Below are 26,502 nucleotides of genomic sequence, written 5' to 3'. Positions count from 1 at the left end.
CACTCCGGGAGCCGGCTGTGAAGGGGAAGGAGCAGGCGGGGGGCAGCGGGGCAGCGCCTCTCGCAGCCGGCCGGGCTCTCGGTGCCCTCTCCGGCTCGGTGCTGCGGTGCTCGGTGTGGTTGGGAGCCCGCAGGAGGCCGGGGAGAGGTTTAAAAGCTGCCCCCGTGGGTGGGGAGTAGCCCGCGGTGTGCCCGCGGGGTGGCCCTCGGTTGGGCATGCAGCGGTGGGTTTGGCTGTGGAGGTGTCGCTTCGTCGTCTTGAGCTAAAATTGGTTGATTTGGGCAATAACCTGGCGAGGCGACGCTGGCAGCGAGGCAGCTCGAGGTCGGAGGCACGTGTCTGGCCGCTGTCACGCACCAGCGACGAAACTCGCTGTGTCTGCTGGCACAAAGAAGCGTCCGGAGAGCCGGGCTCTGCGCTACTGCCTAAGGAGGAACCCACCATCCATACCAGCCAAGGCCAAGGGAGAAGGTCTGGATCCACAGGCTGCAGCAGCGGGCCCCAAATGACAGTGCCTGCCTGTCCTAAAGGGACGTCTTGGGGTCAAGTGCGTCTGCATCCTCCCGGGATGCGGCTGTCATGCACTGCTGCTCCATCGCACAAGTCTGATGCCTACCACTGACTTCGTACGCTTGATAGTGCCTAAGAAAACAAATCACACAATCCTGAAAAATCAGTATCAAAATAGAATACATTATTTGATCAAATGTTGATTTTTTAAAGAGAGAAAGTTCATTTAAAAGTGCAGTTCAAGAGGAGTGATGTTTTATAAAGATACTAGTGGCTTAGATATACTTTGTTAGGGGGTCAGGTGGTCCTAACGCTTGTAGTTTAGAAGTATTTGTTAGCTGGGAAGTTATCATAGCTAACAAAGTATGACCCATATGTTATTTTCCTGTAAGTGCTTGCTCTGTAGTTTGCCTGAGAACTGCTGAGATCTGGGCTTGCTGCAGTGAAAATGTTTGCTTTTTCTTTTTAAATGATGTATTTTAAATAGATGTTAAGTTCTCGTTTAACAACACTAAATACACAGTTTCACCCCCCCACCCCACCCCCAGTTATTTCTACTGATTCCTGCTGTTTCCTGAAACTTCCTGTTTTGTTCCATTTTTATTCTTCTTTAACTAAAGGCTGAACGTGTTCCTGTTTTCTCTTCCTTTTCTTATCTGGCCTGCTGCTTTATCTCTGAATTTTTACCCCCCCATATCATAATTTACTGATGACCTATTGCCTTCCATTTTTACAGTTGACAGACATCGCTTCAGTTTAATGTTACAAGGACAGCAATCTCAGAAACGTCAGGAAATGCATGTGAAAATCAACACCAGTAATAGTAGTCGTGGATATAGAGTTCTGTTCTTGTTGCTGTTAGGATTATAATTATTTGTGATGTTACTTAATCTTGCTGTACTGTATCTCAGTACTTCTGTTTAAAGAGGCTAATGCCTGCAAATAAAGCTAGTTAAGTTAAAAAACCTGCATTGTTTTGATAGATGTGATGAAATTATCAATTACTGTACATTTCCTTTATATATTTCTTATAATGGGCTACAAGTAATATGGCTTTGCCACAAGATGTGGGCAGACTCCTTCTGCAGGCCTCCAACATGGTAGGATGTTTCATCCAAAAGCAAGGGTGATGCTAGATGCGGGTAGGTGGAAAAGTAGCATCAAAACCACGTGGTTCTTTTTTTTTTTTTTCTCCTGTTTTTTGCACACTTAACAGCATTTCCTGAGTTGTAGAGGATCCATGATTGCAGTAGCTGGGCCTTAGGTTTCTCAGATTAACTCTGAAGCAGGATCTTGAACTCCTGAACAAATGGGCTGCTCTCCATATTCAGACTTTGAATTAAACAAATGAGTTTCAAAAAGATGAAAAAACAAACCCTCCATAATGTGATTCCATGCACCATTTCCAGGTTAGGATTACAGCTGACAAAACTGTTAATACTTGAATCTAGTGTCACAGAGTAGCAGCTCCTACTCTTTAGAATTCCGCTGTCCTTTTTCTCTTTTTTTTTCTTTCTTATCTTTCTCCCAGCACTCAGAGAAGCTGCTACACCACTAGCAAAGGATATTGCTTTGTTACAGAGAGAGGTTGGTTTCTTATCAACATGTAACTGATTTTTGGATCAAGTATTGCAGAGTCTGGACTCTGTTTTAGTTCTTGCAGTGCTTGTTGTTGGACCTTCCCCACCCCAGATAAATGCTACTTTATTAATTGGTTAAAATTTATTTCCTTTTCAGTGGGCTCATTGGTCGCAGCTGGGCCATGGTGTTTGCTGCTGGAGGCTTCAAAGTGAAACTTTATGACATTGCACAACAACAATTAACAGGTGCACTGGAAAACATACGGTAGGTCACCTGACTTGAAATGACTGACATTGCAGTGAATCTGTGGGATTTCTGTGGGATGTAATTAGGAATGAACAGCCTCATCTTACTATTCAAGAGAGTATAGATTTTAAGCATTAAAGAAGGCTTTAACTTAAAAGTACAAGTCCTGTTAAGATTAGAACTGTGCCTCTAAATCTTTCAATGACACTTCTGAAGAGCGCTTCAATAATTAAATAATGGTTTAAGACATTAAGTTTAAATCTAAGTTCTTGAAATCATGTCTTCCATGATTAGGTTATCTATAGACTAAGCTTAAAATACAGGAACATAGGAGTTTTTGCATAGAAAGATTACAAAGACTTCTTCAGAACTCAAAGAGGCTAATACTGATTGCTAAAGAGACCTACTGCAATTACCACTTCTCTATAACTAGATTTAAAAAGAAAATATCTTAAAGTGACATTTCAGCATCCTAGAAGAAGAGGTGGCTAGTTGTGTTAAAGACACAACTACTGAACAGTTACAATAGAGGCTTGGAAGCACCTTTATAAATTGCAAATTTGAGGACTTGAACATAAGAACAGTCAAACTGCTTCAGACAGTAATCCCCTCACCCTTTTCTGTTAACGCTGTGGCACTACAGCTGAAGCCTTTGGAAACATGCGGAGCTGCAAATTCAAGTCCTGCCTGTCTGCCCTCCCTCCTTCCCATGACCTGCAATGCCTAGAAGTTGCTTATGTACTGAGTGACTCTTAACTATATTTCTTCCAAGTATTTCTCTTAACCTTGCCTTGAACCGGTGTAAATCGTTTTGCAGCCTTCTTGCCAAGGGACTTTGTGTTCTGCGGGTTTACTGCTCTCTGTGTGAAGAGCTGTCCGTCTTGTTTGTATTGAACCTGACTCCTCAGGTGCTTTGTTTGGCCCCTAGTTCTTATGTTAGAAGGGACAGTGACTGGTTCTATTCAACCTTTTTTTTGCCAGTCCTGGAAGTCTAGTTCTTGTGGATGTGAGAGTGTACATTGATAGGGGGGTTCTGTGTACAGCCTCATATTGCTATATCAGCATTTAATGCTGAAGTTCAGGTTGCTTCCTGATAAGCATCTAGTTAAGTGTTTCAGCCCTCCCCTCTTGCTGTCTTGTAATGTAACATGTTAGCTGCTGTGCAGCAGCCAGTATGGGGATTAACTTGTACCTAAAAAGGGATTGTAGCGTGTTGCTTTCGGTAACAAGGCTTACAGCAAGGAAGAGTGACATCAGGAGCCTCTGTACACTATCCCTGTTGTAGGAATTTAGATGTGAGACAGTATGTTATATCTAATCAGATTTTTTTTAGGCAAAAATTTGATAGTGAAGGAGGGGGGGAAAATCTGTCTCTTACAGGTGTGTGGTGTTGTTTTTTTTGGTGGTGGTGGTGATTTTTTTTATCATTTCCTCAAAACTTTCAATATAGACATTAGGTTTGACTAACACCTCTGTTACTGCACCCTATATGATGGCACTTCCATTTTTTTTGCAGAGTTGCTGTCATAGCAGTAGCCATAATGAGCTTCTGGATTTCTGGAGAAGGGAGGAGTCTTGTGGTCTGCATTACTAAAGCTAGCACTCACCTAATTCTTTTTTTTTTTTTTTTTTTCTAATAGCAGAATGACAACTGCAGTCTTCCAAGGTTTTCAGCTTGGAAAAGAAAAGCATAAATTATTGTGTGTGGTAGAGTAGAGAGGCATTTGGGTGTGTCAGTGTACTGTCCTGTGCCTGCACATGCTGTTCCATAGGAGTTCAAGTCAAGTTTTGCCTTTCGCATAAGGTGTTTAGTTAAACTTATAATTAACTTAGGTATCTTGGCTGTTGTAACACCTTAGTTAAAAAGTCTAGTTTCAATAAAAGCGTTGTTTTTTTTTTGTTGTTTTTGTTTTTTGTGACAAGAACACAAGCTATGTAGTTTTATCAACCAGTATTTTAATGATTGTATCTATCAAAATGCAGTCAAACTTTTTTGGCACTGATTTCACAGCACACAATCTGTAGTAAATCCATCTGGATTACTGATACAATACTTCTGTAACTGCTGGAGCTTGAGTAGGTAATGAAGACTTGTAGAAGAGAGCAGCAGGGGCTGCCAATGGAAGCTGTATGACAGAGCCAGCTGGTGGTTACTCCTCTGGATTTGCTGGGATGTGCTTTCCATTCTCTCTGCATTGCTGATAATTTAGGAAAGTTCTTAGATTTAGTTGAGTGTGGCTTTGTTTGGTTAGTTGTTTTTTGTTGGTGATTTTTTTTTTTTTTTAAGCTTTAGTATTGGAAAGAGTTTTGTTCCATTTTAGTTTACAGTCTATGACTTAGTTGTATGTACTTTACATAATAAAGAAAAACTGGAGAATACAAAGGACTTCTTAGTTTTGCTTTTCTAAACCAAGCAAAATTGGATTTGAGTAGTATGCAGTAGGCACTTCTACAAGGAGTAGAAATAATTTGTTAATATGATTGACTTTTAGTACGTTGACTTGTAACTCATTCTGGATTTATAAAATCTGTGTTTCACTGGGGCATTTTGGGATTCATTAACCTAATGAATCCAACTCTCACAAAATGGTAGGTGGGCAGCAGTTGTGTGCGGACTTGCAACAGGACTGGCATGGAGGCTGGGAGGGACTTACATCGAGGATGGAAACCTGCATGTATCTGTGGAAAGTCTGAAATGTACTCTGTCACGATTTTCAGAACAACTGGTCAAAAATGAGTCTAAACTGTGAAATTGTCATCTACTGACACAAACGGAAATATGTGTCGACACAATGCCAGTAGACCAGATACGGAAAGGAAATGAGAGTGTGGTTATTGAGGCCTAGCGTGGTGCAGTGGATTTCCTACCTACCTGTTGATACACACTTGGTAGTCAGTGTCCTGACAAAAAATGCCTGCACACTGGACTGAACTGGGTGTACCATTAGCATTATTAACCAGTGTCTGCTCTAATGGAACAACCTCTTCTGGAGAAGAAAACAAACTATCGAACAGCTTTATGCCCTGCTTGACCTACAGAAAGAACCTGTATTAACCTGCCTTGGAAAATGCAAATTTTCATATCCAGTATGCTTTCTCCAGAGTCAGTGTAATTCTGGTTTGAATGCAAGGTTGTTGAGTTTTAAAATAATGAATTAGAAAAACAAGTAGTGCCCTGTTCCTGGAAGTAATCCTGGAACATACCGTGTGGAAATGCTCTAGTGCATGTCCCCCAAAAACGCTTTGACTCTTGTAATATGTAAACTTTTTTCCAGTAGTTACCGTGCTGTTGTTCTAAACATAATTACACAGCTGATAAAGATAGGTAAAACACAGTAAAATGCTGTAATAAAAAGATAATGAAGCTGTAGAATGAATTCTATATGGAAAAATAAGATGGGATGTTTGAGACTAGTCTAATTTTTTTCCAGAAACAGTTCTAGAGTGGTAGCTTCCTCTAGCCACCCTTTTCACTGGGGAAGAAAAGAGTTTCCGAGCTGTTTTAAGGAACTGGAAGACAGGACAGGTTGGTAATGCTACTTCTCAGAAGTTCTGCATTCAGATATGCCGTAGCCATCTCCTGAGATTTAACAGTGGTGCTGATGTGAAGAGGTGCTTTGGGCTTGTCTGCTCAGTCTTGTGCAGGAGGTGATACACTCCTCCTGTCCATCCTCTGAGCTCTTGCTGAGTAACTTATGTTTGGAAGCTGTAGAGCCAAGTCCCTTTAGGAATGGTGTCTGCTTCCATTCTCTTTGGGTCCTTTCCCCATCTGTAATAATAGGATATTTTCAAAATGCAAAAAGGGCTTTAAAAGTTTTTAAAGTTTTCTATTTCTCAGCTGATGAGACAGGACATAAGTTTGGGAGACCTAAATACATTGCCTTGTTCTGTGATTGGGGGGGAAAAAGCTTCTGTCTGTAGCAATGTAATGTTTCTTGATGTAGAAAGTAGACGTGGCATTTTCTCCTTGAGTGTTTGGAAGCCATTTGAAACAGTCTCCAAAGAGAAATGTTGTTTTTTCTCCTCATTCCTGTGTGACAGCCAGTCCCCTTTGGCAGCTTGAATATAGGCTTTAAATAAGACTGACTTTTGCAATGAGAAAGGCTGTGCTTTGAGAACAGTTACGGTGTTGATGCTTGCCTGGTATGCAGAAGTAACAGGTTATCTGTAAAGGTGATGGAATTTCCATTCCTGAAGGCTTTCAAGGTTTGGCTGCACAAAGCCAAGGTTAACCTCACCTGGTCTAAGCAGTAGTTTTGCTGCAGGTGCAAGCTGCACTTGAGACTTCCTGAGGCCTCTGTGTGTGCATGTGAACCTTCAGGAGATCTCAGAAGTCAGATCGGTTTGCATGCATTGCCATGCTTTTATGCTGTGCACTAGCTGTCCTGGAGTCCTTTGCTTTCTGCCTCTTCAAAACTGCCCGAGGAAGATGAGCAACTGTCCTGCTTTAATACACAGACATTTCTGTGGAGAAAGTGCATTTGGCAGCTCTGGATCTCATGTCTGGACCAGCTTGTCCTGCTGTTCTGGGTAGGAAACCTGTACTGTGTAAGTTGTATGCTTGTATTCAGCTTGGGGAAAGCAGGAAGAGGGGATTTGGATGTGAATACTTTAAAATGGCCACTTGCAACTCAATATTAGCAGCTTAGTATTTGGCCATTGTGTGTGCAGACAGTAAGCTGGTCCTAGTGTTGGGGCATTTGTTTGCAAGCTTGACCTGTTGTGTCTCAGGCTAGATCTGTGGGGCTGGTGATGTGATGGGGGTTGTGTGGGGTTTTGGTTTTTCTTTCCACTCCAGCTACTCCCACGTTTATCAGACAGCAGTAGATAGCAGTGTGGTGCTGGCTCTGGTTTTTGGGCAAAGGCGGCTGGCTGAAGTTGTGAAGAAGCATTTTTGGCGTTGCCTCTTCTTCCCCTCCCTTCCTCTTGCTGATCTGGTCAGTGAGTTGTGATTCAGTAGTTGTTAGCTATAGATTTTGTGCCTTATCTTGAAGCAAATAACAGTTCAGTTCTCAGGACAGTGTTGACTTGGGCAGTCTGGTACAACAGAGATGCTCTGGAGCTTGTTGAAGGGTGGGCTCTAAAAGGAGGCAGTATTTTCTTACGGACATGAATTCACCATTCTCTGAAGACCTTATGGGTACTGAGACAAATTCTTCAAGCTACTGCTTCATGTGCTCTGTGACACAGCTGCAGAGTGGAGTCCCGTGGTGTGTCCTCCAGCAACGGCTGCCATGGCCTTTGAGTCTGTGATCATACTCAGCGATGATCACCCTGAACATGAGGCTGCTCTGAATAAAAACTCACCCAGCAGAGGTCAGTGGTGCACTGCTGTATGCATAAACCAGTCTGTTGTGGGCCTTAATGTATGGTAAGTCTCTTATGGAAGCTCTCCTACATTGCTCACACTGCTTCTGTGCCAGTCTAGTACCCCAGGGGAATGTAAGTAGGGATTGCATTTGGAAGGATTAGAATTCATTTGTGGAAGAAAATAACCAAACTGTCAATAAATATATTAATGAAGGGGGCAAAAAAATTCCCCTAGGGAAAGGGAAAGTCAAAATTGAAGTAATGCATTAATTGCATTTCATGTTCTGTTCCAAGTAAAATTTAAATTGCAAGCTTGGTGATCTTAACAGAAAGGACTTTCTGCAGGAAGAAGAAGGGGTGAGGGAGGAATGGTCTAGCCTATAACTCTGAAGAATGAAGGCAGTAGCTTTGTAGGTTAGTTAAGAAATTGTATTTTCTGTGCACGGTATAGTGTGTAATGGCTTATGGCAGAGGCAGAATGGGTGGATGCTCATCACTGGCAGAGGGAAAAAAGGAACGGAACAGAAGACAGGTGCTGCGAACTTCTACAAGAGCTTGTGGAAGATGAATAAATGCCACCTCTCTGGTAACTGAGGGATTCAACACAGCTAGCAACAATCATGGTACAGAGTTTCAGAGGGCCAGGAGGAATGAGGAAGTGTAAAATTGCACAGAAAGTGAACAGGAGCTTCACCACCTTCGTGGAAGGGTGCGATTCTGTTGTGGTCTCTTCAAACTTTGCTTTTAAAAAAAAAAAGTATGGGCTATGGCAAGAGGATGCTGCATTCAGGCAACTGTGCCTGTGAAACGGACTTCTGACCAATGAATATTTGATGCCTTCTGAATTAATTGGTCCCCTACCATTTCACTTCACAAGGAAGGCATCAGGAGCCAGAAGTTTGGATACTTCAGTTTAGATGCACCAGTCCCTTTACACACAATGTGCTGGCATCTTCAGTGGGTCAGAAGCCTTAGGAAGTCAATTAGAGCTGCTGCCTAGCCACCCGTGGTGTATCCTGGCAGCTTGCAAAAAGGGAGCTGAAGTGTCCTGTTCCTGCAGATTGCCACGCAGATTACTGAAGAGGCAGAAGGCCGTGCTCTGCAGCTGTCCTGTTGCTGCTTGTCAAGGAGCTGAGTGGGGAACTTGCTGAGAAACTTGATGGATTTTCTACTGATTTCTGTGTCACTAACCAGAGTTTGAGTATAAACCCGTATTTGAGAAAAGAGGCAGAAAGCTGATAGAACCATGCTTCAATTTTGGACTACACAGGCTGATAGAAACATTAATTTTGGCCCCAAATCCAAGGGACTCCAGAGAAACAAACATGACAGACCTGAGCAGTGCCTGGAAAGTGCATAACTCCTGGCTTCATTTTCTAGCTAAGAACAAACCTTTCCAAAGGTGTTGTCCAATGTAAACAGAATGCAGTGCCTGGCTGTTTACTGAGGCGTGCTCTGCCTAAAACAGTTTTAAAAAAGCGTTGTCAATGATCAGCTGTTACAAAAATAAGGTATCAGAACTTGCACCGCAGAAAAGATTATCTGGAGTTAAGTATTGAAGGATTTCCTTGAAGAGGAGAAAGCTAATGCTTGTAGGAGTTAGCTGTGTGTGTTTTACAGCTTGTTTTTCTTGTGTGTGTTTGAAAGTTGAAGAGTTGAAAGTTGAAGTACGTGCTTATTCTGAAATACGGGTGCCTATTCTGTTTTGGAAGGTACAATGTTAACCTTTACCAACTTCATAGAGGGTTTCAGTTAACATCTTGCCTACTCCCAAATTATAGGAAATGCTTTGATTGAAGGTGCAAAGTCTGTGGAGATTAGAAGGTATTTGCCTCTTCTGGCTTTTGTGCTAAACCAGGAGCAGGGCTGTTCTGTATGCCTGTGACTGCTGCAGAGTGCTCCAGGTTTTAGTGGTGAGGTGTTGCAGCTCTGGGGTGGTGTTGGAGAGATGCATTGGGAATCTGGATTGTCTGTTGGGAAACCAATCCTCGCCTTTACACCACCTTCAGTGGGAGGGAGGGAGTCAAGGTAACTTGCAGGGCAGCAGGTGGTTATGACCTCCTAATAAAGCCATGAGGGAACTACCAGAGTCTATGCTTGTTGTATTTTCTTGGACACAGTCCAGCTACACAGCTGCTGAAGTAAAATTCTGATTCTCTGGAAGTTGATGGTTGATTTAGTGAGCCATTCCCAGCTGAAGGTCTGAGGGCCCATTGAACCTCTGAGGTTTGACTTCCTACTGTATAGCTCAGTCGGAACTGGGTTGTCTTTAAATAAATCTCTGAAAACTTTTATCTTTGGTAACTTCAGAATACTGTGGTCTAAATGGCTCATTCTACCTATTTCAGCTAAAAAAGCTGCTTCTGTCATAAGATGAGAAAGATCCCATATTTGAGTGCCTAAAAAAGATCAGGCAAATGTACCCGAAACACTTTGTTCTCCCTTCTCTAAACGAGAGCTGAAGGTGATTGCCTCAGATGTACGTACTGGCAGGGTAGGTGAGATGAATCCCCCTCAGTCTCTTGAAGAAATCTGGAGGAGGAAGCTTAATATTAGATCTGTGGGCTCAAGACTTGTTGACAGGAAAGAGCCCTAAATAAAGGGATGGCCTGACGAAGTGTGGGTGTGTTATCCCACACTGCTCAGCCAGCAGCCTGAAAAGTGTGGAGAAGATAGAGGCCTGGCAACCTGCATCCCCTTCCCTTAATTTGAAGGGCTGCTTGGAAAAATATTGATGGACTCGGGAGCCCCATCTCTTCTGAGGTCTCTAGATGCAAAAACGAACCCAGTGGTGCTGTTTGGGGACAAGAGGGGGCAGACTTACTGAGGACTGGTTTGTGGCTGGGTACAGAGATCATCTTGGTGTATGTAAGTATCTTCTACACATTTAACATACACTGTCCCAGACAGCCCCTTGTGAAAACTGTCATGTCTGCGCTGCAGTCACTTAGAAAAAGCATTCTGGATCCCTGGTTGTTTCAGTATTCAGCGAAGTGTATTTTTATGTTACACAAATCACAAACTTTTTCTTTCCAGGCTGTCCAGCTCCTCTGTTTGCTGTGGCGTTTCCACCCTCCAGTTGGGTGCCAAGTGCAATTTACTTGCTGTCTAAGGAGGCATTCAAAAAGAAGCCAAAGTTTCGGAACTTGTTTGGTAGGGAGAACAAAGGATTATTTTTTTCTCCCGCTGCTAATCATTAGCTCAATTTCCTCCTCTTCAGGATGAGCACTTTTTGCTGAATAATAAGCAAAGGCTTTAGAGGAGTTCTGCCTTGAGGTAACCAACAGATTTAACTGTAATAATGGCTACATCAAATAGCTTCAGGTTAATTGTGATGAGGTGCTGTAATCCCACTTAATTTCTGTGGAAATTACACCTCTCAATTACTTACATAATTTTGAGGCTTGCTCTTGACTTTTGATGGTTTTAAGCTGCGGAGGCGCTTTCTCAGGTGGCGTGTCCAACCCCAGCAGTTGTATACTTGAACATTCAGTTCAAACTCCGGCCACTCAGTGTCTGAAAATTCCTGTAGTTATTAAACTTGCTCTGTATTCATTATCTGTGCTGGGGAATGTGGTTTTTTAGGAATGACTCTTGGCATTATGGAATGCATTTTTTTATTCAGTTAAACAGTGATCCTACAGAGGTGTCACCAAAAGCTGTTTGTAATGCTAGAGGAAATAAATTAAAGGTATCTCTATTCCTGTTAAATATAAGTAGAAAATCTTTCTGATTTTGCACTAGTGAAAACAGGCTGGTGGCGGTGACAAATTTGGGGCTAGGAATAAATCTTGCAGCTGCCCATGACTGAAGAGAAGAAAAACCTTAGCAGAGAGAAATGACCAAAACTAACCTTTGTTTTCGAGTACAAATAAATGCTGCGGCATGGCAAATAGTGTTCATGTTTCTGGGTTTTTAAGAAGCTTTTATTTAAAAAACAAAAAAGTAAATGTGGCTTAAAAATGATCAGGTACTTGTGTGTGTCTTGTTTCTATCAGGAAACAAATGAAAGAGCTGGAGGAGTCAGGATTCCTGAAAGGATCTTTGAATGCAGAGAAGCAGTTGGCTCTCATCAGCATCTGCACAGACCTGAAGGCAGCAGTAGAGGGTGCTACTTTCATTCAGGTAAGCAAAGATTTAGCAACAGCTAGCAAACAGTTTAAGAAAGATGATGAAAAACTACTGCGCAGTAGGTGGGCGGTGGAGAGTTCAGCACCCTGACCCTGTGAGGATGGTTGTGCTTGTTATGATTAAAGTTCTTTCCAGCCTAGTATCCCAGCAGGGGAGATCATGCTTCTTTGCAGGTTTGCCTGCTCAAGAGTCTTTGCAAGTTTCTTCTGGGTTATGTTGGAAGAGGCTGACAGCTGGCTAAGCTGAGAGGGAATTGCTGACCTCCACATGCAACAAAGACCATACCTGTTAGAAGAAGGAGGCTGGGGCAGGAGATTCTTGGGGGAGAGCTTATCTATTTCAGCAACATCGCTCATGCTAGATCTAGGACTAAAAAGTATTTCTTCTCCAGGTATCTAGGTAAGGCAGGGAACGTGGCTATGCCCAGGACTGACTTGTGACTGGTGAAAAGCAAGCCTCTTCTTGCTTGTTGCCCTCAGGCAAAAACAGGTTAGGCTCTGTGGAGTGAACATCCTATCTCTGCCACAATCACTCATCACGGATGCTACAAAGAGTGCTGCATGAAGAGGGAGAACTGTAGCCAAAACCAACTATGGGCAGAGTGTTAGAGTATTAAAAATAAGGTTAGTAGGCAGGGCTGGATCTGTGCTGCTAATAAAATCTGGCTGGGGAACAAGTTAAATTATTGGACCTGATTATTCTGTGCTGCATAACTGCTCATATGCTCGTTGATATGGGTATAGTTGAGGGAATAGGTGCATTAGTGACCATTTCTGGAGTAAAGGGTGAATGAGTCTGAGTCTGCACAGAACTGAGTCTGCCTAAAAGAGGACAGATGTCCAGACCCCATCTTCCTCCTGTGTAGCTAGTTGAGTGGGGAAGAAGGGGAGGCAGAGGGAAGCCTCACAGAGCAGTCAAGATGTGAATGCACTTGCAGATTCCTACAGTCATGTACTATTTTGTGTTCGCTTCCTTTTCACAAGGTCATGAAACTATATGGTGTTAGCTCAGTATCTTACTTCCTCATTAGTAATGAGCTTAGAGTTTGTCAGTTCATATTGTTTTCACATATGTATCACATCTACAGAGTTTAATCTGTGAGTTTGTCTATTCACTCAGTCTTATAAAGTCCTCCTGCAGATGTTTGCGGTAATAATGAGAAGGATCAACTTAAATCTATGAGCTAACTTGCAGGTCATTTAATCTTTGTGAAACAGCACTGGTCAGCATCTTTCACTGAGTAAGAGCTGACTGTTCTTACTTGATGCTTACCATCTTTACCAGTTACTGTCCGTGAAAGGACTTTTTTTTTCCCCTCACATAGCTAGTTAACTTCCTTGAAAGCCTATATATGTCAAATGTCTTGGTCTTTGTTACAAGACTTCTGGACATCCTTACTGACTGCATCAGCTGTGTGACTCCTGTGCCTGTTGCCTCATTTAGAGAATTCAACTAGATTTGTGAGGCAATGCTTCTCTTTGAAAACGTTGCTTTGACTCTTCCACATTTATTTAAAGCTCATTCAGTGCTCCCTTTTTCTCTTAACTAAGAGAAAAAGGAGACATTATGTCTCTCTATTAAGAGAGACATAAAGCTTACAGGCTCAGTGTTGAAATCTTCCCTGAGTTTCCTTAAAATTGGCACTGTGCTTGCTACTCTCCTGCTCTTTACTATCAAAATGCATTCATTCAGTTGTTTCAAGCGAGCAGTTGTGTATCACTTACTGGTTTGGGGCAATGCAAACACATCAAAACTGGATACCGTGTCCCAGTACCTTGATTTTTCACCCCCCCTCCCTTTGTTCTAAGATTTCTTCCACTTCTTCCCACTTGAGACAGACCCTGGGAGCTCCTAAGAGGAGATCTTCAGTGTCTGCAAGGAGTAGAAAGGAGAAGTGGAAACATATAAAAAATAAAATATTCTGTTATCCAGATGTTCCTTACGTACTTAGGTTATTTCTTGGCTCTATACATTACTCTTAATGCATTCTGAAGGAGAAATAACTTTTTTCTGTGTATTTTTTGTCTTTGGCAAATAAACAGTCCTTTGCTGGCACGATCATTTGAGCACCTGGTTCTCACAGCTTTATGAAGTCTGCCTTCTTGGTTCTAGCAGACTCCAAGTTTTGCCTGTTTTCTCTTGCTCTTCCAAGCATTTCTTACCACCTAGTTTGTCAATATGGTATGTCTGTTCCTTCCATGCTACCTGTAAGCATCCAGTCCTCTTTTGCTGGCAAGTGTGCATCTCCTTTCAAGCATCCTCACTTGTATTTTACTATCTTCTGAAGCTGAGTGCAGCTGTCATAGAGTTACTAGCACTTGTTACTAGCCCCTAGAGATTTTGAATGTTTGCTTTTGTTCCTGGTAGAGAGGCTCTTCAGCCCTAAGAGTTTTCAGTAAGGTCCTGCATGCTACTTCAGATTAAATCAGGGGCTGCATTTTTCTGTCCCCTTCATATTCTTTTTGATCAGCTGATCAGCGAAGCGGGCATTGGGAAAGTGTTGCAAAATCAGAGTAATTCTGTATTGGAAGGGACCTGTGGAAGTCACCGTGTCCAACCTGCTGCTCTAAGCAGGACCAGCTTACATCAGCTTGCCCAGAGTTTGTCCAGTTGAGTTTTGCATATTTCTAAGGATGGAGACTTCCAGCCTCCCCAGGTAACTTGTTACAGCATTTGATTACTCTCATTGTGAAACTTCTTTTCTGGTATCTAATTGGAATTTTCCTTCCTGCAACTTTTGTCCCTTGCCTCTTGTCCTACTACTGTGGACCTTTGAGAAGAATCTGGCTTGTGTGTGCTCCCTTCAGGTAGCTGAAGACAGCAGTGTTGCATTAATAGTGCCTGAATAGCAACAATCTACCTGGGGTAATGCAAGCTCTCAAGCTTTCTGGTACTATCTTATGTTCTCTTAATCCTTCTGATAACACTTAACAGCCGCATGTTAAGCGTATAAATAAATGAAGGAGGTGGAGCATGCTGAAGGGTAACAAGCCTGAAGTGTGAAACGCTGTTGGTGGTGTTCATATCAGCTTATCAGTTCCAAGCCATAGTATCGAATTTTGGCTTGAAATGAAGTGTTACCAAATACACAATGTAAGCAGACAAATTATTTGAACTAGCCTTCAGTTTGTTCTTTTGGAGGTGAGAAGGGAAATAAAAAAAAGAATCCTTATTTTTAGGTTCATAGCCCTATTTCAGCATTGAACTGATTACTTTCTGCCTGGATGAACCATATTAAACTTCCGAAACTTCACAGCATACAGCTTTCCACCTGGAAGGACAAGGTGGACTATGAAGACAAGTGTATTGTTTTTTTTTCTTATTTTTTATTTTTAATTATTGGTTACTTAAAAATTAAGATGTCATTTGCGTTAATCTTAGTTGAATATAAAGGGCTTAATTTTCTGGCCTAGTGATAAAAACCTACTGATTAACTTGTCAGAAGACTTCCATGAGATCTCCATTTCTTTGCACTAGATTTCAGTTGGTTAAATCTTAACTTATTTTCAAATTTGGCCTTTGTAGAGTAAGTCCACCTCAAACTAAAAATTTCCTTGATGTTTGCACTGCTTGAATGAATTCTGCAGATAGCCTTCTATGCTGTTCTAGTGGGACATAACTTGAAATGAATGGGGTGAAATTATAAAAATATGAAACTTCTTGAATAGCAGTAATGAAGATACAATGGAAAAGTGAAGTGAAAGATGCAAGAAATAATTAGAAGGACTGAGAAGGACTACTATTTGGAATAGTAGTGTTGTGAACTTCTAAAAACAAGGTATGCCTTGCTGTGTTTTTGTTTGTATCTTCTATCTCATGGGCACTTCTATGAAGTAAGCTATCTTGATGATTTGGTGTGCTTTACATCATCTTCGGAAGGAAATTAATTTGCTTTTTGCTTTAAAACTGAGTATTCACCCAGGAAAATGATGGAAGTGCAGTTTCACCTCTCAGTTTTCCTGTGCTACTTAGAAGCAGTTGGCAGTGCCTCTAATTACTAAATAATAAAAATCAGTGCAGCATTTGTATAATCTCTTACCATGGTGCTATTAAAGCAAAAGCCTTTCTTTATATGCTTTGCTCTATTTTTCTGTTACTAAATTGTTCCAAAGCCTATTAGCTCTCATAGGAGGATAAAATGACTAGCTGCTGGTAAGATCTAATGCTTGATACTTGAGCTACCATGTTCTCCAGCAGCAAGCAGGGAGAGCAGCAGCAAAGCCTGGGCTTTGAGGCCAGTGCTCACGGTGAGCTGCCTGCTCAGGGAGGTGCTCTCTGAGCCTGCCAGCTGGGCTGTGGCATGGGACAAAGCAGGCTGGCAAGAGGATGATGTTAAGCTTGGAATTCAGACTACTGAATTCATAAGGAATTCATAAAGAGAGGATTCATAATCCCCATGGTGTGAGGTATTTATCCTTTTACATTTTAAATGAACTTTTCCAGAACAGCCCTTGAGCAGTTTCTTTTTTTTTCCTTATGTTAAAATGGGAGGACTCCCTCCCACCACCCTACCTTACATGTGCAAACTCTTGAACTGATAATAATAACACTAGTAGATTTTTGGCTTGGTTTCTTTCAGACCTTCCTGGATGTATTATATCTCCCAGGTAGACATAAATAATAATTTAAAAAGTTCTACCACCTTAAAATTAACTTCCAGAAAGTCTGGATGTGTTTCAGGATGGGATAACAGCATTGACTTGGGAGTCTTGACAGCTGGTGCCTCGTGTCTCTTGTCACACAAACTTGCTTGACTGATTGGTACCAATTTCTACCATTAGTGTTTGTTCTGCTCGTCTGATGGCTTCCAAGAAGGTTTGTGCTTCTGGTGGTGACCTGTCTGCAGACAGGTCAATGTGCAAAGGTGTCTTCAGCTTCCCTGAGCTCATAGGCTGGGAGACAAGCCTGGTTTGGAAGCTGTGTTAATGAAGTACCTCTGTAAATGGAAAGCTGCTGCGAGGCAGTGTGCAAGCACTGCGGTAACAGCTCCTTTGGGACTGGTGTCTGGTCAGCTTGGAGCACTGGACAGGCAAACACGGATCTGTTTGCTCTTAACTGGGCAAACATAACCTTAGGCCTGGTTTTACCTTATCTACCTCAAACACTGGTCTGAGGCACCAGCAATTCCATTTCAGCTTCTGAGGGAGCTGGTTCTGGGACATCAACTGCCTCGCCATCGCTGGGGAAGCTTGAGGAAAACTGTTCTCCATTTTTAGGGGTGAAACAGTTTGAGCTCAAAGATTTGCTGCGAAATACTTGATGAAGTCCATGCTTGAGATGAACTGGAAGTTTGAGTAGGCAGCTGTGGTGCTGCTGTTGAATGGACTTTTATTCTTCCAAATTTCCAGATGCTCACTCCCATCTAGCCTATGCATGTACCAGCTGGCACTGTCAACCATTACGGACTTTAAAATGGTTTCGGTCCCTGTTAGAGGAGGTCTTCGCTGCTATAACCATTGTCCTGCCCAGCAGTTAACCCTGCTCCTGTGTTTTTTTCACTGTTCTCTGGTCTCTTTTCAAGAACTGTATTATATTTCCATTGCCTTTCCTGGATTCTTTCCCCTGGCAATTTTCCCTGTTTTTCAGGTTGGATGGGATCACAGTAGAAGGAAACAGCAGGTCTGATTCTTCAAGAAAGGATGTGGGGAGGAGGATGTTGATCAGGCATATCTTGAGATTGTTTTGCCCCTTCCCTAAAGGACCAAAAAGGATCCTAATCCCTCCTGTGGCAGCCCTGATCATCTTCTTTGTTTGTCTCTTGAAAGCTTTGTAGGATACAGGAACCTCATGGAAAAAGGTGGATGTCTTCATGGCATGATACTGACAATAAGTGAGATGAAACTTGCCTTCATTTATATATTAAAAACAAACAAAAACCAATAACAACAATTCTCCACATTAAAAAAAAAAAAACAAAAACAAAAACACTCCTAAATCTACAAGTTTTCACTCTGATTTAGATGATATGTAATTCTGCTCTCCCAGCTCCCTTTCTGTGTTTTGTACCGACTGAAGGTTGAGCAGCCACCTGTAATTCACTTGTTTGTTCTAACAGCGTACAGTGGCTGCAACTTGATATTTTGCTGCTCCAGTTCCTTAACAGGGCATGTTTCTGAACTGTAGGAAAGTACAAAATGTTTCCATCGAAATGCTAGATTTCACCTCACCAAAGTGGGGTTTATTTGTACAGTATCATGTGGTAGGCAGTCTCTCCTGTCAGTTGAGCTGGTGATTTAGGAAGCATCAGATTTCCCTCTAGTATGAACTCATCCAGTCAAGGCACCTAACAAGTTATTCTGGTAGATTTGAGGTGAGTTAATAGGCACAAAATTTCTAATTTGTATTTCTTTTCAAAGTCAGATTAACCTAGAAATGTTGGTGTTTTAACTGGTGCCTTTGTAACTGCTCCATGACAAATTAGGCTTGCTGGTCTGTTGCCCTGTAGCTGATGATTTTAAGTTCTTTTAAAGCCTTTCTGAATATGAACTTAACACCGTTCTGAAAGCTGGACATTTGTGGATTTGCTGTAGGACACTTTTATAACTATATTTTGAAATGAAATTTAAACAAGTCCAAACAATATGAATTGGAGTTAAACTTGTATAGGGGTTGCCCTGGCTCTGAGCATCTGCTCCTCAACAGAGGAGCCTGTGAGAGGATTTCACCTTTATGAGAAGGTTCACCCTTACCTCTAGCTGCCCTGCCAGCTCCTGAGTTGTCCAAAGCCTGTCTGGAAGGAACTTCAGAGGTTACGTAGTCCATCCACTGCCCTGAGGCAGGTTCAGTCATACTCGGACAAGTGTCTGTCAGAAATGGTTCAACTTGTTCTTAAAATTGTCATGTGATGGGATTCCTTCTCCTTCCCCCTGTTAAGCACTTTATTATCTACCCTTATTCTGAGTCTGTAACTGAAACCTTGGGACGTGAACGTATGTGACCATGCCTTTCCATTTTATTTACCATTTTTATAGGTACCACAAATGGTGGTAACGTGTTTTACCACCACTCACTAATTGCTCGCTGGTCTGCTCTTCAGTTAAGGTGCTGCTGTCCTTATCCTGTAAACCACGGGTGAGAGAGAAGGATACCAGTCTGTGTTCAGGTTGAAAACAAAGACTTGATTGCTCAGGTTGTGTGGCTTGTTTTAGGGTAACTAATTTGTTTCACATCTGAGTCTTTTGTCCACAGACATATTGTGTTACTGATCCAGTATTTGAACATGTGCTTAAACCCCATTTTGGAGGAAGTCCTGCACCAGCTGTGTGGAATGCATGTCTGCAGGGGGGAGAGGGGCAGGCAGCCTGTTGAGCTGTCTTCCCTTGGCTTGTATCCCACGTTGCCTGGGTTCCTGCCTCACCCCCAAGTGTTTTGGGGCCAGTCTCTTGATCTCACCTCCCTGCAGTGCTCAGCCAGGTGCTCCCCTGTGCTCCGAGCTGCCGGGGCTCCAGCTGTAGTCCTGCTCTAACACAGCCATGTCAATTATAAGAGTACGTTGTTGACTTTCTTTTTCTCTTTTCTTTTTAATCTTCCTCATTTTAACTGATCTAAATGCTGATACCACACCGAAGGATGCTGCATAGCCTGGGGCCTCCCTCACTGACAGCTGTGCGTGCATCTGCTGTTCCTCTGCTGTGTCCCACACCCGTACCGTGGTGTGCGAATGTCTCCTGTCCAGCAGCTGTCCTTACCTTCACCCTCAGATAAGGGTAATAGCTCTCCTTAAAAGGAGACAGAAAGAAATGTTTCTCCTCACCCACACCCCATCTTTGTAGTTCAAAATGGTGTGTTCTTATTTGACATCGTGTCTTTGTTAAATACTTAATTACTAGACATGGTTGTTTCTTGGGATTTGAGGGGGAGCAGGGGAAGGCTTAGAGTGACAACCTTTAGAACTAAAGCTGTAAAGCACTTTAACACCCCTGGCTTTGACATCCTCAAAATAACTTGAGAGACTAAGAGAAAAATATTAGTTTAGTTTGTTTTGACTTCTGTAATATGAGAACCCAGGAATAATGTGCAGTGACTTATCTTTTCAAAACAATCCACGCTTGCAACTTAGCAAGACCTGCACTTGCAGTCCTATCTCTTCCCTTCTGCTTGTGGTGTGAGTAGTGTGTTAATGCCCTGTATGTGCTGCTCCTTGCACTTGTTACTGATTTGTGAAGTCAGGACAACTTGTGGACAATCCCAGGATTTATATTTAACCACAGATTTAAGAGCAAATGTTTTGGAAAGTCACTGTTAGAACTCTGATAGGGCTGGAAAGACCTGATGTGGATTTAATTTCAACATGCTAGAGAAAGGGGGAAAAAATATTTTCTTTACAGACTGTGATCGTTGTCTTTACTTCTCTGCCCTGTGCTAGAGGAAGGAATTAACACCTGAGTGACTCACTTCAGAGTGTAAAGGAGTATACCTTAAGCCAGAGTGTGGGGAGGATGTTTCTCTTTTTTTTTTTTTTTTTTTTTTTTTTTTTTTTTTATCCTATTATGCTTCCTTATGTAGGTATCTTGAGGAAGCTTTTACATGTTATTGCTGGAACTGATTTTAGTTGGTATGTTCATCGTTGACCTAAGAGTGTTGGTAAACACACCCAGTACTTGAGTTTGTAGGTGATAGTAAATTCTTTTAGGTGGCCTAATGCAATGCAAGCCTAAGAAATTCCTGACAAGCCTCCTAAATCTGAGCAGAGAAAAAGTAGTAGGTGAGTAGTAACACAGATGTGAAAGAACATAAGGAAAAACTATTTAAATCATGGCTACATGATTCTGAAGTCACAAGTAGCAGTTGGAGTTTGGGAACAAAAATATAATTGTCCAACATTTCTCTAAAAAGTTCTCTAAAATGATCAATGCAGTGCATGTTTGCAGGAAAAAAAGAAGCTTGCAAAATGTTGAGTATCTCTTGGGAAGGGGTGAGAGGTGAGTGGGAGGTTATTGTTTTACTGCTGCATGAAACATCGGTGTGCCCTTGTCTCATAGGTGCTAGACTGCAGACAGTGCTCATCTCACCAAGGATGCATGAGAACTAGAGGAGGTGCAGGAGGAGAGCAACTGAAATGATGAGGGGGCTGGAGCCCCTTGAGAGAAAGCACCACTTCATGTTGTGGGCAGTGATTTGCTGAAGCTGCCTGCCATGGGAAACTGTGGTGGCATAAAGTATCAGCAGGTTCTTATCAGAATTAAGCAAGCTGGGGGACAATATAGTGGGCTGGAGGATGTTTCTTATGTTCTTAGGGAAAACCTGGATAACTCTCATCTCTGAGTCGTTGTGTCCATGTCATTTGGTTTGGGGAGGTTCCACTTGTCTCTGTGTGCATGTGTGCATTTTAAGATTAATTATATAAAAAAAAAAAGGGGGGGCTATCACCCTACAATATTTTAGACCATCCATCTTAAGCTTTTGATACAGATGAGGAAAACTATTTATAAATACATATAGTCATAAATTTATTTTGATGCAGAAAAGCTAAAAGAATATGTAAAAAAACAAAACAAAACAAAAAAACAACAATGTGGTGAGATCTGTCTCAGAGTTGCACCATACAGTCATTGTTTACATATCTTACAGTCAAACTATTTGTCACTTGGCTGAAACAACAAAATGCTTTGAATGATTGTGTCTAGTGTAAATAGTAATAAAAAATAGTTTGTGTCGAAATTGATAAAGAAATAGAGTCTTAATTTTAAACCTGTTCATGTAAGTTATTGGTATATCCACACACTATTTATCTTAAAACATGTCTCAAAATAAGCACCTAAAATTACTTTGAAAAAGGGTGATACAGTAGGAAAACCTGGAATACTTGCTGTCACTTGTATTGTGTAATCATTTTGAATTTTGTGTAGCCACCCAAACCTGTTTAATACATGTGAAATACTTGATAGTTGAGCTAAATTGGTGACAATAACATCAGAAACAAAATTGATATTTTTACATAATAACTTGTTCTGATGTTAAAAACACCATTTTATTTTTCAGCCTGCTTTTTCAGCCAAACCCCTAAGCATTGCAGTCAAACTGTCACACTTCTTAATTGCAGTGGTGTGGTTTGTGTGTAACTTGTCTGCTGAGCAGGCTGTGTGTATCGTTGTTATGACAGAACAAAAAGAAATAAGGCCCCCTTTCCTTGATAGTGCACCTTTGATCTTCCAGATGAGAATTGCAGACCTAAACCCTGCAGAAAAGATGAAACTAGCAAGTCTAACAAAAGCCTAAACAGAAGTAATAGTTAGTATTGAAATCCTAATTATACTAGTGAGTGTTTTAAACACTATTTTACTTTAAGTATAATTTGATTTTGGTTGATATGGATTCTGTGAAACAGCAACAGTGAGGAGCACAGCAGTGCATATGCATACACAAGTGCAGTATTGCTTCAATAACATCAGTAATCTCAACTGTGCAAGTAATATTGTATAAGAATTGTCTGCTAAATTGCAAGGTCTAATTTACAGATAGAATGTACAAATGCTAAAATAAGCTGTTTTTTAAGTCAGCTTTTTTTTTTTTACAAGAGTCCTTTATTATTTAGATTTGCTAAATTATTTGGAATTATTTGGAAGACTTTTGACTGTGCAGTTGCTAAATATAGTTAATAGATCTTTGAAATCTGTTTAACTAAATTTACAGATCTTACAGATGTCTGTCCTTATAGTGATGAACTTAATACAGTTTAAAATCCACGGGTCCCTGTTTTATGCAGGTTTGTGTGAATAAGGCTTTGTTTTTAAAAATGCATCTTTCTAATGTGGTTTTGTAGGTTAAAAATAAAACAATTATGCCTGAAGTCTTTTCTGTGTTCTTTCTAGTGGATTATAACTCCAGAAGATAATGAAGGTATTTGTATAAAGGGATTAGGCACCAAGACTTTCAGAAAAGCAGCTTTGAGTTGCAGAGGTCTCTCTGCTCTTTGTTTCTTAATCCTGTGAGTATCTTTGTATTCCCTGCAGAAGCTGGTAGTCTGTTGCTGTAGGAATTAATGTGGTTTGTGTCCCAGGAGTGCTGTCGGTCCAGGTCCAGCTTGTGGGACAGGTCGGTGCTCCAAAGGTGGCTGCTGTACATCCTTGTGTACGAGAGGATCGCTGTTACCTGGCTCTGGAAAGTGTTCTGTAGAAAAAGAAAAGCTGAGCCCACTTACAGTGCTGTAAATTACACGTGTACAAACACAGGAACGGAGCCAAGGTTCGTGGTATGTTTGGAGATCCTCACTTAACTGCACAAGATGAAGAGCGTGCTTGTAGCAGTTGAAGTGGTTACGGTTTCTGAACAGCTCACCTGCTGCTTGAAGCCCTGTTGAATTCAGTGGGGACTAAGAAGGCCCAGAACTCCTGCAAGGAATTTTCTACCTTTTGTTGTGGTTAGGGCAAGGCTGCAGGGCGCTCCTGCTGCAGCAGCTGCAGCATAGCAGTGAAGTACAACCGCTGGGGGTTAGGCGGTGTGCTCTGCGAGCCAGGTGAAGGTAAGGGAGGAGGAGGAGTACTGCCTAGGGGACTTCATAACATGCTATGAGCTAGGTGGCTCACCTGTGAGCAGGTGAATTTTTCAAGAATTAGTTCCTTCAAGTTCAAGATTGATCCATCTTCACTTGCAGAAATTTACATTGTTATAAATGCTCATATTAATATTCTCAGGGAACAATTCTTGTATTCATTGCTTCTTCAATACACAGCAACCAGAATCTAGTCAGGAGGTGGAAACTCATCATTGTACAGCTGTGGCTTTCAGTTTCTTTCTTTGGGGATTCCTCACACTTGGTGACCACTGTCAAGCTCCATGCTTGCTTATAGAGATGTTTCTGCTGCTCACTCTGACAGCATCATCAGGTGCTGTTATAGAAAGTTGGCTTGCTTGTTGCTGAACAATTAGTAATCTCCATGCCAGCTTAAATCTTTGGCTTTCATCTTACACTGTGATGCTTGTACTGCTATTTTAGGACTATACCGCTGTGTTGCAGTGCTTTGCTCCAGGCCATGCTTTGCTTCTTCACCTCACAGTGCTAGTAAATCCATTGCCTTGGCAGCAGCTCCAGTTGCTGGTGCAAGGAGAAGGGAGGTATTTTGCAAGATAGTGTTCTGGGGAGTGTTTGCTAGAGGGTGATGCAGGTGAATTGCTTCCTTGGCATACCCAAGAACGGATGGGAAGAATCTGGGTAGACGCCAGCATTTAATATAGGTAAATGAAGCTGTGCTCTCAGGTGAGCATGGATGTGTGTGGGAGTGCAGATGGCATGGTGGGAAAAGCTGTACAAAAACACAAACCCTCTTGATTTCAACAGATTAAGCTTCCTAGCTTTGTACTGACATTCAAATGGTCGCATCATACGTGAGTACAGATCCTTAGCTAGGGGTGACTGGACCCTGATCACCATGTCAGGGTATTGTTGGGGAGAAGTCAGGTATGTTCTTACCTTCTCTAGGTCCTTCAGAGTTCACAGGCTGCCTGAGTAGCAGCTATGTTGTCTCTGAACCTACAGGTAACAGGCATTAAGCTGGCTGACAAGACGTCTTTAATACAATGCAGCTATTCCAGGAGGTGGGTTTTAAAAATGAGCAGCTGTCGTGCTCTGCTCAGGCTGCTGAAGAGGACATTTAATAAATTTCTAGTCAGATTAGCAGCAGCCTTGTCCAGACGCTCAAGCCTTGGGATAAAGGCGTACTGTTTCTCACAAATGAGAAGTGCAATCTCTACAAAAAGTGCACAGAAATATACGGTGTCACTTAAAATGCACTGAGGTGTTGGCTAACCTTCTTTGCACTGATTCTTTGAGAGGGACTGTCGTAGCTTTAAAACTGAATCTTATCTTGCTGTTTGATCTTCTTTTTCTCAGGGTAAACAGAATAGCCTCAGACCGCTCCAGGCTCCGTAACTGACAGCAAGTGAGGCTCCTGTTTAATAGGTTGTTTAGAGTTTAATTTTTCCCCTCTGTTCTTAAGGGAATTGGTGTCTCTGAGAAAATAATTGCATGCCCGATGAGGACAGAAGCTTTATTGCGGTGGTCCAAGAACCTGAATACAATTGTGACGATATATGAGAAACTTCAAGCAAATGGCCCATTCAGAAACCTTACATAACTGTGGCAGGTTTGAGTTTCCAGCAGATTCGGATTTGCCTCTTTGATTCACATCTGATGTGAGAGGAGGCTTAGGGTTTCAAGTTCACAATACATCTATTCAGTGAGACCCGTTTATTAGCCTGAACAGTATCTGCGGAGTTCTCTTCATCTTTGGCTTTACTAAAAGAAGCTATTTAAACTTAATTCCAGGCTCCAAGCTTGTTGGTTATGAGCAGAGTATCACTTTGTTTTGATAAGGATGTCTATTACTTTGCGCTCTCTCTGGAGTTCTTAAATGACCCCGTTTATCTCTTCTGCATCATGGAACTTTCAGTGCTGCCCCATGCAATGTGCTTATTTTCTTGGAAGACTTCAAATTAGCCTTAACCCATTTATATCCAGCCTGATGGAAACTCTGGCCCTGGGCGTTCCTGCTGAGTTCAGCATAACAGGAAGGACCAAATGACATGCTGATTGGTGGGAGAAGCTTAGGGCTGGAAAAAAGTAGGTATTTTCTGCGTTTTGATGGGGAAGCTGAAGTTTTGCAAGTTCAGGATTCTTTTTAGACTTTGTGAAACACTTCTGGGGAACAAAAAATAAAAACAAAGAAACAAATAAGCTGGCTGGCTTTACTCCCCTGTTTTGTCCTGGACAGACTGAAGTCCTTCCTATTGATTGTGGGATCCACTGTAGTTGTTCTCCCATGTCCATGTTGCTTTCAGACTGGTGGATTTCTGCATGCTCTTCTTCAGGCAGCTCATGGGGATAACTTTAAAATTACTGGAGAGGTTCTGGCTCTTGGCTCATATAGGTAAAACTGCACACAACTCTGTAGTGCTGAATATGCTCTGTAGCTTGGGGGAAGTTTTGATAGTATATATTCCACTTCAGAAATCTTTCTCACAGTTGAAGTAGGTGTCTGTATTTAAGCTTTTAAAGCATGGGGATCACAGGTATTTTGGTGCAGGTTTCAGAACTGTAAGTTGTGTTATTCTGCCTTAGTTCTGGAAATCATAGGTTTGTCTTCTTTTGAGCTACATATGATCACTTCCATCTTGTCTGAAAAAGAACAAAAGACTGCTGGCTGACTTCATTTGAGGTTCTCTTTTTTTTTTAAAAAAAAAAAAGCAAAACAGCAACAACAAAAAAAGAACACGTCTTATTCCTCCTTATTATGTTACCTCTTTGTATGAATAGAAGTCTATACTTTATACAAAGCAGAATCATCTGCTTTGTGTTAAATCTCCAGTGGTGTGTGGTCATCCATCTTCTGCTACAGAAAACCTCTAGGGCTTTCACTTCCTTTGTGTGTAGAAAGGTATCTTTGTAGTATGGCTCATGGGTACATCTAGGCTGAATTAAAACTGGTGGTTTGTGTGGATCAGTGAAGTCTGAAATGCATAGATAAATGCTATTAAAATAGAAGAATTCTAATACTGTTCTTTGTTCTTATTTCAGGAATGTACTCCAGAAAACCTGGAACTGAAAAAGAAGATTTTTGCTCAGCTAGATCTAATTGTTGGTGACAATGTTATATTGAGCAGCTCGACCTCTTGTCTCTTACCCAGCAAACTGTTCACTGGCCTTAAACATGTTAAGCAGTGTATTGTGTCGCATCCTGTAAGTATGGTGGCATGTATTGTTTTTATTGTAACATTATAGGTATTTAA

At 41.7% G+C, this 26,502-nt stretch overlaps 1 protein-coding gene across 3 annotated transcripts in view; it reads left to right on the top strand.

The window, feature by feature from the left end:
* The window catches only part of CRYL1 (crystallin lambda 1), a 61,956-nt gene that overhangs the window by 3,624 nt on the left and 31,830 nt on the right, over positions 1-26,502 (top strand). For 2 of the 3 annotated variants that reach the window (XM_082762850.1, XM_082762849.1), the window contains exons 2-4: positions 2,248-2,355; positions 11,646-11,772; positions 26,291-26,452. In XM_082762850.1, the coding sequence (XP_082618976.1) occupies positions 2,273-2,355; positions 11,646-11,772; positions 26,291-26,452 (372 nt within the window). In that variant the 5' untranslated portion in view covers positions 2,248-2,272. Of the gene's footprint in view, positions 1-2,247; positions 2,356-10,683; positions 10,801-11,645; positions 11,773-26,290; positions 26,453-26,502 lie in introns of those variants that run through there. The other variant, XM_082762851.1, reaches the window with a different exon arrangement.

Source organism: Aythya marila (assembly GCF_965140915.1).
Source record: "Aythya marila genome assembly, chromosome: 1".
NCBI classification, from domain to species: Eukaryota; Metazoa; Chordata; class Aves; order Anseriformes; family Anatidae; genus Aythya; species Aythya marila.
The sequence above is the reverse complement of the archived record's forward strand: the minus strand, read 5'-3'. Positions and strand labels throughout refer to the sequence as shown.